The sequence below is a fragment of the Impatiens glandulifera genome, chromosome 9, assembly GCF_907164915.1.
Source record: "Impatiens glandulifera chromosome 9, dImpGla2.1, whole genome shotgun sequence".
Taxonomy (NCBI): Eukaryota; Viridiplantae; Streptophyta; class Magnoliopsida; order Ericales; family Balsaminaceae; genus Impatiens; species Impatiens glandulifera.
In genome coordinates this window covers 33,957,374-33,973,237 of record NC_061870.1, presented here as the reverse complement: position 1 = coordinate 33,973,237, position 15,864 = coordinate 33,957,374, and the positions used below count along the sequence as shown (strand labels likewise).

Below are 15,864 nucleotides of genomic sequence, written 5' to 3'. Positions count from 1 at the left end.
TATCACCTAATTAATAAAGATTCCATATATGGATTTCATATTACAATAAAATTGTCTAATATACATATGAAATTTGGTAATTAACTTATTAATAGTTGTAATATTGTCTATAGATTTTTGAGATCCAATCATTATAATATTTTCAAATACTTGCACGCATTTATAGCAAAATTAACATTTTTAATAATTGTATAATTGTTATTAAATACATGTGATCTAACATTGAATTGAATGGTATATATGACACTTGATGAGGATTGTATGCATCTTATATAACCATATATTTTACTCTTTATTTTAAAAAAACTTTTAACTATTTAATTTAAAATTCAATCTCATTCTCAATAGTTCATCTTATAAATTGAATTGTTGTTTTGTCTTGATATTTCATTTTCAGCAATAATTAAGATATCAAATTCATGGGAATATCTTTCTACCAGCATTAAGATGATTAGATGAATATGAGTATATTAATTTAATTTTGAGAAATGATTTATTTTCCACTAAGCTCTATAGTTAATTATCCCTTATTTTTTCAAGTAACTACTCTAATAAATTAAATTTGAGAAATAAATAATATAAAAATATTAATATATAAGATTCTTTTATAAAGAAGCAAATTTGTTGTCTATAATTAAATGGAGTTATTATGAGAAATGAATAATGGTCCCCATAAGCACATGTATACCAACAATAAGTCACAATCAAAAAATAAAAATATAAATAAAAATAGAAAAAGTTTGTATATATATTCATTGAAATGATGATGACACCCACATTAACTTTTGTATTATTGGTATTCAATTTCAATGGTTAGTTATTAGTGAATAATTTAATTTATAGAGAAAAAATCAATTATTTTATTTCAAAATATTATATTTATGGCCTTGCTTGGTTTTGAATTATTTGAAATTATATTTAAATATTCAAAAAGTAAATTATTTTAATAAAAAAAACATTAAAGTAAAAATATATAATTATTTGAATGATACATGAGTGTATAACTAAAAAACTAAAGTATTATAAATTCATTCATTAACAATTTATAAAAAAAAATATTATTTTTAAAGGTTGCAGAAAAAATAGAAATAGTTAAACCTCATTAACAAAATTATTCAAAAAATAATAATAAAATCAACACCCACCAAATATTAAAAAAAAAATCACATTCAATTAGGATCTAAAAGAATTGTGTCTCAAAATTTGGTTCGATTGTCTTCTTTGTGGAGTCGTCTTCTCGCTCGATTTCTATCATCATGACATACTCCATTCTCGCCCGCTTTTAGTCTCGAAACTCTGATTTGTAGTGACTTCAGCTGCAATATCAACACCAATATTATTCTTAAAAATTAAGATGATTGCATTATCCTCCGAATGGTATATCCCTGATGGTATCAATGCCCTAATCCGAATTCTACAATTCATAAGTTTTGTTCCCATATAATTTCATAAAAACTACTTAAAGTTGATAGAGAAATATTAAAAAAAAAAACAATGAAAGCTCCCTAAAATTAAAATAATAAACAAATTATTGTGCATAAGCATTCGATGAATTTTCAACCAGATCTAAATGAGGAATATAAATAATATAACAAAAAATACATGATCAGACATTACTAGTATATATGTGTATCCGACATTCCGACCTATATTAAATATTTCACAAATAATATAAATATATACTCTAGCTAGCATTCGTGGCAATAAAAAATGATTTTATTTTCAGAATAATTTAGTTATTATCGACAAAATTAACAATAATAATAATATATGTTATAGAAGCATATCTGTCTTAGCCGGCAATCGCTTGAAGAAATTAACCGGAACCGACGGCATCCTATTCCTGAACCGTGGGTGTCGGAGCAAATAAAGCCCTATAATAATCGCCACAACCTGAACCGGCGTTACATACAAAACCACCGCCCATATCAGCGATATCATTATGAAGATCGCCGTCCCTCTTGGATCTCTCCAGCTCAGTAACGCCAGCACTCTTTCTCCTTGCGTCGCCAAATCGCCCAGCACGGTTTGCACTCTTCCGCCGACGCTTCTCAGCCTGTCGTACCTCATCCGCACGATCTCAGGCTGCCGGTTCGACGGAAAATTGTCGAATTCCTCGTCGAGTTCGTCCGGATGAACGAACTCCGCCTGGGACATTCTCGCGTCCATGTGAAGCGGGTGTCGGGGTCTGAACCGGTAGTTCCAGAGCCCGATCACGAATAAATAGAGGAAAATCGTCGGGAGAATCAAACCAGGACAACTCACTAATATCAAGAATAAGACCTGAACTAGACATGTCGTGATCGGATTTCGCCAATTACAAACGTCGTTAAGCCATCTAATTACCGCCGTCACACCGGATAGAAGCGACATTATCCGTTGGAAATTCGCCTTACTCCGACGCAAACTCCACATATGGTAATTCGCGTCGAGCATATACTCAACCACTTCCTTCCTAAGTGGCGGCTCCGCCCTGATAAGTCGAGCCGCCACTATCTGCATGGCCTGATGACGAAGCATGTCGATATGGCGAATGGGTATTGGCTGGATGTAATGCATTTTAGGAAGTAACGGCTTCCCGTATTGAGTCACCATGTTTACCCACGCCGTGCATGTGAATCTCACCGCCAGTTGAAGCTCGCCGTGTTTCTTCAGCCCGGAGGGCTGAAGAACTAGTAAAGGATAGTAATGTGTATAGATTCGATCTGTTTCTAGCGTGGAAAGACGAATCCTCACCTTCCCAATCTTCTCATCTCTAATCTCCTCATGATTACCCTTTACATGGCGATTATCGAAAACGCCGATAGTGATGACAGTACAAGGATCATAAACTTCCCATGTGTATTGCTCGTTCCATCGTGGGTTAAGAGTGTTGAGAAGAGTTCGAGTTCGTACCCACTTGTTTCCATATTTCGCCACGCAATAAGCATCGGTTGTTCCTCCTCCGCCGCCGCCCTTCATTGGGAGGAGATTCCGGGCGCTTAAGATTCCAAGTTCGAGAATTCCGATGGGGGGTTTCTTCAAAATCTTTGATGACGGCTGTAGATCGCTGCTGAAAGGGGTGGATTCGTCTAGAACGTGGTACCCTTGTTCTAAACATAGTCCGAGGTGTATCTTACTAGAGAATTTGTGTTCCCTCTTCTTATCGCTTTCAAGATTATCAAGAAGATTGAACCATCTTGGTTCAAGCATTTTAGTTGTGTCTAATCTTCGTGGAATGTCTTTAACATTGATATAGAAACAACCGAGACTCTCGTCTTTACCTTGTCCAACTCTGTTCTCTACGCTAAGCATTAACATCTCTTCAAACGGCTCCGAGGCGACGAACATTAAATCCTCCTTCCAGACGGGATTTACATGCCGGAGTGGCGACGGCCGGGTCATTCTCGTCTGGTTTCCAACGAGAACCCTGACAAACGTCTCCAGCGGCCGGCTTCTATCGCTAGGGACGAGATCTTGTGCTTCGATTACTAAAACACGAAGATAGTACAATTTGGGAGAGAAATAGACCTTCGATCTCGTATAATGAAGGGCTTGATGACCGACGTCGTGGGCATCTGAATGCCATGCCTCCGGGAAGGCTTCGTCGGCTTGTGTACCCATCCAAACGGCGAGCATGATTTCGCCGTTCTTTAATCCCTTTTTATCAACCAATCTGTACCATTGAGGAGCCAATGGACTATCTGGAGGAACTCGAACAGGAACTTCATTTAGATCGAACCAAACTTTTCCAACTAAATCATCTTTTCCAATATCCTTATCCTTAACAGTGACTTCGACCACATTCGCCTGTAAATTGTCTTTGGAAAAGGCAAACACTTTGTTCCAGACCGGGTTTTGATTCTTCTCAAAATGGTTAGTGAGTCCTTTATAGTTACCTAGCTTGACTTCTACATAAGGGTCTAGGCTACCGGAGACTGCATCCATCGCCGGGAGTTCTTTAGCTTTGACGACTCTAACGTACAGGTATTGCATCGGTTCAACAAGGTCGTATGTACTTGCTGTCTTGTCGCCGGCTCGATAATAACCCATTTTCATAGCGGTTGCCGGCACCATCGGCCGCGTCTCCACAACTCCAAAATCTGGTTTTTGACCTGGAAACTGCATATGCATCATGGGAATCGGGCCTGGTTTCATAAAGTCAGTCCGCATCTCCACTGTAGCTGGTCTCATCTGAGGCAGGGGAGCCGGAATTGGATTTGGAACTGGAGGAGGAGGTCCGTTTACTCCTATGGAGTAAAACGTTCTGACTTCTTTCTCTTTATTCTTCTTCTTCTGCTCGCCCCCGCCGCCGGAGGCGATCGGGTCCATGTTTGTATTAATTTCCCGGAGAGGAATTGATGGCGGCGGCTGCTGCTGCTGCTGGTGGTGGTGGTTGTGGTTGTGCTCAAATTGGGTGTCGACGGTTTGTGGTACAGACCAATTCTGGGTTTGGACAGGCGGCGGCTGCGGCGGAAGAGAAACCATGGCTAGATAAACCCGGAGCGCAATATCTCCCTTGATATGAGAAAACATCCCGCGCTTGTCGAGAGGGTATCGTTGAACTGAAGCTTCTGATTGAGAGGTAGGAACAGAGACGCCTGAGATTCGAACTCGTCCAAGGAAATTCTTATGGTGGCCGGATTTTGTATCGTTATAGATTGTGACGACGATTGTTTGGTCGTTGAGATCTTTATGATCGTTGATATTGAAGAAAAGGGTTTCGCTCCATTGTGGGTTGAGATCCTTTTGCTTGGTTTGTGTTCGTTGTTCTTGTCCATTGAAATCGATCTGTACATATGGACTGGCGGATCCTTGTCCGTCTTTAGGCATTAGATCGCTTGCATCAAGAACTTCAACTACGAGCTTGGTGGTCGCCATGTCCATCGTCGGCGCGGGCAGCTTAATTTTCACTGTTATTTGGGATGAAGATGGATGGATGGATGAAAAAGAAGTTCTCTCTCTTCTGCATTCATGGATACAACAAACAGAGAGAGAGAAAAAGAAAAAGAAAGAAAGAGATTGGTCGTGTCGTGGGGGTATAGAAAGAGAATATAAAAAATATATAATAAAAGAATTTAGTATATTCAAATAGGATTGCTGAAAAGAAAAAAAAAAAAAAAAAAATTGTACTTTTGCTTTTTGGACTGATCTTCGCCAGTGGGGCCCATCTCCTTTAAATATGTTGGTAAGCTGTTGGCGGACTTTTATTATTATTACTTTAATATTTTAAATAAAATATCAATAAAAACATTATTTTTGTTTATACCTAATATCTTTATTTTAATCATTCATTTAAATTTTTTTATTAATTATTTAAATAATATTAGTTTGATTCAAATTATTTGTTATATTTGTTTAAATTATTTAATTTATTTATTAAAATTATATATTTAAAATTAATATAACAGTCATATTGTTATTTAATTGCACCTAACTAACTTATTCATATATAATGTTTTATTTTAGTTATTTTTGATATGATTTTGTTATTAAAAGTATAAATATATTTTATTTTTTTAATTAATTTGTTTAAATGGTATAATTAATAAATAGTGTAGAAATAGATAACGAGTGATTTTTTTATTAATTTTAATTAATTAATTTTTAACTCAAAATAATAAAAAATCTCAAATAAAACCTCATTTAACAACAATAAAAAAACTGAAAAATGATTTTATAATTGAGTTTTAATTCTAAAAATAATAAAATTTAAAATAAGAAAATAACATTCAAAAAATAATATATAATAATGAGTAGGGAAGACAATAATACAAAAGTCTGTGTTTAAAAAAGGTAAAGGATACATTATTACATGGCCTAAGAAAAAAGAACATATTTTAATAATGTATGTGTTAAATTGACTCGACTTTCCATTTGCAAAAGATGGCACCAATGCCACCAAATAAGAGATTTAAGTTTTCCTTTACTTACATATTTTATTTTGTATCATTTTGTTTCGTTATAAAAAAAAAAATTGTTGTTAATCAACCTCCTTTAAAAAAAATAGTTATTTTTTTTAAACTTCAAAAATCTTAAATTACTCAGTAATTTATTTTATTCAAAATATGTGAACTAAACTTTATACATTTAAAAGAATTTATGATTACCCACTTTAGTTTAAGACCATCTTTTGTGAAAATTGAACTATAAATCTATTTTACGAAAATATTGTCATTTGAAATATTCTAATGAATTATTATACAAAAACAAATTTAAGAACATATATATTACATTATTATCATAATAGACTTAAAAAATTAGAATTGAGAGTCTTAAAAAAATTTAAAATAAAAATTATGGATAAAAACGAATAAATGAAAGTAATTTTTTTTTTCCCAAGATGAAACCTAAACCACCAGACCCCTCAATAGGTTGCTTTTGTACACTATCATAAATTTATTATATTTCTTAATGTTATAATTAATTTGTAATATTTTACATTCGCTTCACCATAATTTTGCAGCTTTCATGAAACTGAACTATCAATTAAATAATTTGATCGTTTAAAAACATAACAAAATTATTCTAAAAATACTTAAATTATATAGTGAAAAAGTCTTGGAATAATCTCTCAAATCGAAGAGACCCATTTTGTAACTACTTTATTTGTTTGGTTTGAGTAAATGTATGAAAGAAGCCAAACTATTATTGTCATAATGACCTTTTTAAATCAATTATGTAATTCAATTTAGGATGAAAATTAATCAATAGATTTTAAATTTTCACAAAATCTCATTTAAAATGAATTTTTTTAGCCAATTTTGTGAATCAATAGTTTTCAAATCGTGCCAAATTATAAGCAGGCCTACCAGGTAGGCAAGGAGAAAATAAAATAGTTCAATCCTAAATATGAGAAGCAAGTAGGCAACCACTTTTCTATATATTAGTGGTTGTTTGATTTATGCTTTTTTTTTTAAAAAAAAACAGATATTTTCTTTTAAAAAAAACTTAGTTTGATAAAGAAACTAGACTAACTTAATTTATTTAAGTTTAATAATTAAAATAATAGTATTTAATATTTTAAAGTAATTGTTAATTTAATTAAATTAAAGAAGAGGTTATTTATTTAAATTAAATTAAATAATTTAAGGTATCAATTATGAGCTGAGAAAGAGAAGTAGATGAAATCACCTATTTTTTTTCTTTTTAATATACAAATTAAAAATTTGTATGAATGAGGTGAGTAATATTTATTAAAAATATTTAATTATTACTAAAAATGTTTTAACTTAAAATAAAGTCATGATTTTACTTTTGGATCTTACTATATCTATTTTGTTAAATTAAATAATTACTCAAATTGTAATAGAGCAAGACAACTATTTTTTCATGAAACTTAATGACTAATTAAATAATTATGCCTTTCCAACAAAAGTAAATTAATGTTGTCAAATTGTTTGTTAAAAAAATACTAAGATAATTATACCGAAATCTAGATTTATTCTAATTACTCAGAAATCTAGATTTATATATATATATATATACTTTCAAAGTATCAAAGTCAAGTAGTAGGTTTAGTTTAATAGTTATAGTAAATATAAAAGGTTGCATCCATGTATATAAATTATAATTAAATATAAATAGTACAAGTTAATAGATCTAGTTATCATTGCTTCAACATTTCTAGTATAAGTTTAATTTTTTAATATAAAGTTAGTGATTTCTAGTATAAGTTTAATTTTTTAATATAAAGTTAGTGATTGAATTGAAACTTTATTAGTATGAAATTAATGAAAAAGATAAAAAAAAATGCATACAATTTTTTTATATTTGTTAAAATATAGTTATTGAATTTAATGATTATTGAATTTAATGAAGGTGGATAAAATAAATATAAATAAATATTTTTTTTAATATTTTTAATCATTAGATGACAATTTTTGTTTGTCAAAGTATCCAATTTATATACCAAAAATATAATTTATTTACAGCTATATTAAAGAGATTATTATTTAATTATTTAATAAAAATTATAAATTTAATAAAAAATAAGATCGATTTTCCCTTAAAACATTCTAAATTATATTTCTTTACAGCTATATTAAAGAGATTATTATTTTACTATTTAATAAAAATTATAAATTTAATAAAAAATAAGATCGATTCTCCCTTAAAACATTCTAAATGAAGACATGATTTTGTAGTGTAATATATATTTTTGTACATTTTATTATATTTATTTAATTATCATTAATGTTTAAATTTTCTTTTATGAATAATATTTTAATAACTATGGGTTATTAGTTTATATTTATAATTTGTTCTAAACTTAAATATTAACTAATTACATAACAAATAATAGTAGTGACACTCAAAATTATATTATTACTGTTATCATTTTATAGTAAAATAATAATGATTTATTAATATTGTTTTACATTATTACAAATATTAATTTATTCATGAATATATTATTTTACTTCATTAATTTAAATATAATAATACTTTATTTTTTTATGTGTATCTTAATAAATAATGTTATTTTAATTAGTAGCAAAAGATAAAATTAAAAACAATATGTTTTCTTCTCTTTTTCTTATTATTGTTAGCCCTTAAAAAATGAAAACTCATGTATTTGAGTTAGTGTTGAGTTTGTTAGGTGCGATATCTTATTTAGTTGAATTAAATTTTTTATCTTGATTTTTTGTTAACTGAATAATAGTTTCAACCATTCGCGGATCGTTTATTACTCATACCCTTTGATTGTGTTGATGATTATTTCTCGAATCTGTATTCGTCACCTTTTAACAACAAATAAGACGAAATTATCGGATTTGGAATTATTTTAATATATTCAATAATAACTTTTTTGATTTTATCTTTTATATGAAAACCCTTGTACAGGCATCCTCTTATAAATTGCATGAGTTTTTCAATATTTTATCTATATATATATCAAAACTTTTTTTCGGCGTTTTATCAACCATTCGAGTAATGATAATTGTAAGTTGTAACTATTGCTCAAAATATTTAATATTCTTGAGCAATACTATTACTAGTTCAACTTGTTCTACCTAAACCTAAATGCTCTGTTTAACTAAAAACGAGTTTATCAATTAATTGAACACTTAACCAATGACATAATTATTAAAAAATTTATTGAGAATTTTTTTTATTGTAAATTAATTATAAAATTTCATTTAGGTCATTAACTATTTATATTGATTTTATAAGTTTTGTTTTATATTATTTACTAATTAATGAACTGCGTGTTCAATTAAATTTTAATTAATTCTTTATATATATTTTTTAAAATAAATAAATTGAAAACAATTATAAATACAAATCATTCAAAATTTTATGTTATAAATTAGTTTAAACTAGTGAGTCCATATCGCTTCTATGAACACTAGGTAACGGAACGAAAGCTTGAAAAAGCTGATCCCTTTGCAATAAATTGGTGTTGATCCTACTGAATATAAATACATCTCTTCCTCCTCTTCCAAGTGATTGTGTGAATGCGAATTGGGAAGGGTAAAGATGGGAGACGGCAACATCGGTTCTAGCTCTAGCAATAGAGGCAACAGCGGCGGCGGCAGCAACAGTAATAAGCCCGAATGGCTGCAACAGTACGATCTGATTGGGAAGATCGGAGAAGGCACTTACGGGTTGGTTTTTCTGGCGAGGATTAAGTCCAATAGGAGCAAGTGTATCGCGATTAAAAAGTTTAAGCAGTCCAAGGATGGAGACGGTGTTTCCCCTACCGCTATCCGCGAAATCATGGTTAATCTATTATTCTCTTTTGATATCTATGTTTTCTTCTGTTATAAGGGTTTGGGTTGTTGAATATTATTGGATGAGTTCTTAAGTCGAATTGAGAGAACCCATTACTCATTACTCACGGGAGAGAAAGGGAAACTATTTTTCAAACTTTATTTAACATAGAAAACAACCCTTCATTGCAAAATTTGAGTTTTTCCTTTTATTTGATGAGTTCTCTTTGGCTTGGAATGAAATGTAAAGACAATAATTTTGCTTTTTGGTTGTCAATGTTAGGGTTGATAGAGGTGCAAAGTGGCTAAGTTTAGACAGAATCAGAAGCATAATTTCAAAACAGAGACAACTATTTGTTGGGCAGGTTTCCCACCTTATCTATCTACCTGAGAGTGTTCTGAAAAAAAAAGTGTTTAATATGAAAACAATAAGATCGAAACATGTCACGTATTAAGAGGTTTTATTCAGCCATATAATGAGATGGGTGTTCTATTTTGGATCACATTGGACTTGAGAGTATAATCAATTTACATATTATAATGGCATCTTGTTGTCTTATAATGCAGTTGCTTCGAGAGATAAATCATGAGAATGTGGTGAAGCTTGTAAATGTGCACATTAATCATATGGACATGTCACTCTATCTGGCTTTTGATTATTCTGAGCATGATCTCTATGTGAGTACAAATTATTGCTATTTCTTAATAAAGAATATTTCTGTTCTAGCTACCTGTTTCAGCTGAAACTCTTTTTCCTGGACTTTATGTGGTTCAGATGAGAATCCTTGTAAACTGTTTATCCTTGTAGACATTCAATAAGTTATGATCACTTTTTTCATAACATGGAAAACTTAGAAATAGTAATATTGATTAGAGCTTTTATTTGTAATAACAATGATGCTGAGGTGCATTTTAGAAACTCTACATGGTTATATTTACTGCCTTAAAAATCTGTAAAGTCAACGAAACAAAGTCTTTTCTACCCTCAGTCCCTTTAAAGGCTACAATATCTTTAGAAGGGGTCGTATAGCCATTCCTTAGATGAGTCAAAAGAATGGAAATAAACAATTTCTTAATCCTATTCTGAATACTAAAACCACTACTTTTTAATGGTTTTGGAAGACCAAGCAAGATGAATCTAATTATTTGTTATGCAATAATAGTAATGTTTGTGTACATATTATGGAAGGAAATAATTCGACATCATAGGGACAAGGTTAGCCAAATGATCAATCCATATACTGTCAAGTCATTGCTTTGGCAGCTACTGAATGGGCTGAACTATCTCCACAGGTAAGATGTATTTTGTTAAACACTAATTTTGGATAAAGTTTCAACAACTCTGTATGTGCTTATGTGGATTACATCTTTTGCTGCAGCAACTGGATCATACATCGAGATCTGAAGCCGTCAAATATCTTAGTATGATTTTTATCAATAATAACATCCTCTGAAGTTATGGGAATATATATCTTCAATATCCAAAGGTGCTCATACTTTGTTCAATAACTAGGTTATGGGTGAGGGAGAAGAGCATGGAGTAGTAAAAATTGCTGATTTTGGACTTGCAAGGATTTATCTAGGTCCCTTGAAGCCATTATCCGAAAATGGGGTAATGCTATTTCTGATATTGGATGACTGTTAAGGACCTTAGCATGTCATTTCATATTTTTTTTTATTGAAGTACAGCTAAACATGACTTCTCTTTTAACATGTTAGTTAAGTTTAGTTGGTACTTTAGATCCATGCCATAAATTTGCAGAAATCTCAATGGAATTTCAAAATTGTCACTATATTAGTTAAATTATCTCCATGTACTATGCGTGGATTTTCAATGAGGAAAAGATTAATTAAATTGTTAGAGAATGGAAGTTAGTAACTTTTGGGACCCCTGCTTATTTCTTTGTTATTTACGCAGTATTATGTTTTTGCACCTTTTGACTACTGTAGGTGGTTGTGACTATTTGGTATCGTGCACCAGAGTTGCTTCTTGGGGCAAAGCACTATACTAGTGCTGTTGGTATCCTTTTGCGTTTAAATATGTATTTTTCTTTAGCATACACCATTCATCCTGTCAGTTTCGTGTACTTTTGTGTGTATCTATTCGTTCTTTAAGGGGAATAGTTTTACTTAAAATTTCTATTAGATATTTGGGCTGTAGGATGCATATTTGCTGAGCTTCTAACATTGAAGCCACTGTTCCAAGGGCAAGAAGTGAAAGCCATTCCAAATCCTTTTCAGGTTATAGAATGTCTCTGATTTTATTGACCTTTTATTTATGAACTTTATTTTTGAAATATTTTGTGCATTCTCCTCTTTGTGTCTTTCATAATGCATGTAAATGGTACTTTTGCAGCTTGACCAACTTGACAAAATATTCCGAGTCCTTGGTAAGAAATTAGTCTGCTCAATCTTTTCTATTTTTTTCCATTCTAAACTTCTGTTGATGGTGGTACTAGGTCATCCCACAACAGATAAGTGGCCAACATTAGTGAATCATCCACATTGGCAAGCAGACGTTCAACATATTCAATCTCATAAATAGTACGATGTTTCTTCTGGACTGTAACTATGTCTGCTAGCATTTGTCCTTTCTGTTGATGTTTCATCTTTCATTCATCCTAATTACTTTTCCCTATATATGTGTTATCTGCAGCGAGAGTCCTGGACTTCACAGTGTTGTGCACCTGTCTCCAAAGTCAGCTGCATTTGATCTGCTTTCCAAGATGCTGGAGTATGGAACTCTAGTTGGTTTAACTTTATATTCAATTGTTCTAATTCTCTCATAAATGATGAGATAAGGAATAATTATGGTTATTCGTTTAATCTTAGAAGCACCTTTAGTTGCCTAACTTTATATTCCCCTGTTTTCTTGTGACATAACCGCCAATTTCACATTCCCACTTACAGAGCACATAGTATATTTGTTTCCTTGGGGTTGTAGCTTACTATCGCTCAGTATTCTATTTTCTAAGCCATACTTATAAATTCTCCCCTTGTTTATGTCCATGGCTAATGTATATATTTTTCTGCAGATATGATCCTAAAAGGCGTTTAACTGCACAACAAGCTCTTGACCATGAGTATGAAATCTATATCTGTTATATGCAACTTTGCATTACATTAGATCATATAAGTCGTTGCATTAAAGCACTTTGAATATTTTGATTGTTTCTACATGTTTTATCTTTGCTCGATATGCTTTAGCTGAACCAGAGAAACATACTGAGTATTTTGTTCATTGCCAGTGAGGAAGATAAAAAAACCAGTGCACAAATATTTATTTTTCAATTCCCAAGTGGATTCCATATTATTATTTTCACTGTTGTAAAATTTTTAGATCGTTGTCAACAACTTCAATTATTAGATGCGATTTTGGATAACTTATCTAACACACTATGAGAGAGAGAGAACCTGAGCGAGAGTTCCACCCCTGACCTCCCTTCCTCAATCTCCTTACCCTGCCTAACAACCTAAGATCCTAAAACCATGCCATTTCTAACTCTCCGGAATGTTTATGGAGGCAGCCATGTGTGCGTGTATGGAAACACGCAGACCTAAATCCACAAACCAAATGCCTCAAACTTATGGAGGCAGCCCTGCGAGCCATGGGAAGTTAAGAGTCCATGGACGGTAGATGGAGCAAAGGTTTGCACTTTGTTAGTGTAAGTTACTCTTAAAAAGGGTAGAATAAAGAACTTTGTTGTCTATCCCATTCTATCGGCTGCAGCTAAGAGGATTGAGACGATGATGCAAAATTTCCTTTGGGGCAGTATGAGGACCTCTCGCATCAAGTGGGACACCACAAAAAATAGCAAATGGTATGGAGATTCCAATAGGGAATGGGGACAGCCTCTGGGTCAAAGCTATCACAAGTAAATATAGGCTCAAGGACTTTGAGTGAATTCCTCTAGTCAGAAGAACACAAAGTTGCACTAGTGCCTGGAGGAACTTTTCTCCCCTTCTCCATTTCTCAGTCGGGAATGAAAAGGAAAATCTTAATAGACCCCTGTCACTCTTCTCTATTTTGTTTCCTCGAAAATTGTCTGTAATTTCTAGCTCTTTTTTTGTGTAATTAGAATGTTCCTCGCGTTCCCCTTTTTATTTCCGTTAATGAAAGTTGACCTTTCTTAAAAGAAAAAAGATCGGTTTTGGTTCAATTTGGATTGGTTTTAGCTTCTCTTTTTATTTTATTTTTAAATTTTAGCTCTTTTCTTTATTCTTTTCAATCTCAAATGAAGATTGTGTCAAATTGCTTGTTTGTCTACCCTATCATGAACTTACGAAACATGTCTTTCTTAGGTATTTCAAGCTCGAACCTGTTCATGGACGAAAGTATGTATTATCCTATTCCCTTGTATATTTTGTCTTTCTGTTTAATGATCCTGTATTACATTTTCCATAAAGTAATTTCTTCAGTGTTTTTTTCTTTCCCTTTTTTGAACGTGCCTAATCTATAATACATTAGGAGGAATCATCTTTTTCTACCTTTTCCTTCAGTTTATTTTTTTATATTTTCTCAATTTTCTTGGACAATATAAACATGAATTCTCAGTTCCCTGCACCCAATACAACCTGGAGAAAAAATTGTCAATTATCCTGTCCGTCCAGTGGATACAACAACAGACTTTGAAGGCACAAGTGTCCTTCAATCTTCTTCTCAACAGGTATGTTATTTATTTTGAACTTTTGTGAAGATCATAATTCCATCTTATGTTATTAGCTTCCAGATGTAATATCCTATAGTTCATATGCCTTGTGTGAATATTCAACAATCAAGAGAGAAACATTGACTATTGGATATTAGTAGCTTACACACATGGGTGCTGATGAAGTGTGTAATATTTTTAGATTAATGATAAGAACACTTGTTTTGAGAAATCCGACGCCAGAAGATCAAATCATAATCATAATGGTTAAGAAGGAGATGACAAAGAGAATATATAGATGAGCAATAGAGATTTTTAAAGTATTGGCGATTTATACCCTAATTTAGCTATTTTCCCGCTACTTGATTTCCAGCCTAATAGTAACCATAAGTTAGTATTTTGGTAACAAATGTGATAACTATAAAACAGCCAATTATTTCTTTTATTAGCTACCTGCGAGTTCCCACACACATAGTTGAGAGCTAAGGGGTTGGATACCTCTCTGTCTCTATCCGTATTAATTAAAACATCAAATTATTCTTCCTTCAATAATCCTCCTCCTGAATAAAGCCTAAAGAGTGAATTCAAGTTAACACTTCTTGCTTGAGCTTCCCCGTCTCAATTCAACCAACATCATGATTTTCTATCAATAGGTTCTTTTCAAGCTTCCTCTAGTATACAAGATTGACGGAGTTCATCATCCAATTGGGGTTTAGTTCTGCAGGTCAAAATAAGCTTTAATTTATTAATACTAGTCTTACTTTCTAAACTGAACTGCCTACTTTCTTCACATTTAAGGATATTATCTCTTCTCATGAATTGCTTCCATAGTAGGAAATTCAGAGTTATAGGAAGTAACCATAACTGATTGTTACTAAGTAAAATAGAAATCAATCTATCTGTTGAATTAACATTTGTGTTATGGAATGAAAATGGGACAGGTGTCATCTGGAAATGTGTCGGGTTCTCATGCTGTACAAACTAGAACTGCACCTCGACCGATGCAACATATGGTAGGTATGCAAAGAATGCAAGGTCAAGGAATGCCACCTTATAATAATAATATGGGTCAACAAAGTGGGATGGGTGGCGGTATGAATCCCAACATGCCTATGCAACGCGGTGTTACTCCTCAACAGCAGCAGCAGGTTTTTTTCCTTCTTTTTATTTGTTTCGTCGCCATAGATTTTGAATATTTTTATAATAAAACAGTTTGTTATGAATTATGATTCTTATTTGGATTAGATGCGAAGAAAGGAACAAGGAATGCCAGGATATCCTCCGCAACCAAAATCAAGGCGATTTTAAGTACTATATATATATTATTGTCTTCGTCCCGAACCATTTTCAATTTTTTTCTTACTACACATTTTAATGGAGTTTGACTGTTAAAATCCTTCTTCTCCAAATAGTAATAATAGAAACTACATACATGATATGTATTACAGTAAAACCTTTCTGTTATTATAAATATGAGAACTTACTAGCTTGGTAAGTGGTATTCATTCTCTTGCATTTTC

At 32.0% G+C, this 15,864-nt stretch overlaps 2 protein-coding genes across 2 annotated transcripts; one reads left to right on the top strand and one right to left on the bottom strand.

Moving 5' to 3' along the window:
- Positions 1-1,698: 1,698 nt before the first annotated feature.
- LOC124913668 (FT-interacting protein 7) lies at positions 1,699-5,002 on the bottom strand. Its single transcript, XM_047454080.1, has one exon. It carries the CDS (start codon positions 4,864-4,866, stop codon positions 1,774-1,776), a length of 3,093 nt encoding a protein of 1,030 aa, XP_047310036.1. The 5' UTR covers positions 4,867-5,002; the 3' UTR covers positions 1,699-1,773.
- A 4,314-nt stretch (positions 5,003-9,316) lies between these two features.
- Positions 9,317-15,849, top strand: LOC124914929 (cyclin-dependent kinase E-1). Its single transcript, XM_047455563.1, has 15 exons — positions 9,317-9,705; positions 10,263-10,373; positions 10,885-10,988; positions 11,075-11,117; positions 11,209-11,307; positions 11,646-11,715; positions 11,842-11,936; positions 12,052-12,085; positions 12,155-12,239; positions 12,352-12,429; positions 12,731-12,778; positions 13,998-14,030; positions 14,251-14,362; positions 15,286-15,492; positions 15,590-15,849. The coding sequence occupies exons 1-15, from the start codon at positions 9,463-9,465 to the stop codon at positions 15,650-15,652; spliced, it is 1,425 nt and encodes a 474-aa protein (XP_047311519.1). The 5' UTR covers positions 9,317-9,462; the 3' UTR covers positions 15,653-15,849.
- Positions 15,850-15,864: the final 15 nt, after the last annotated feature.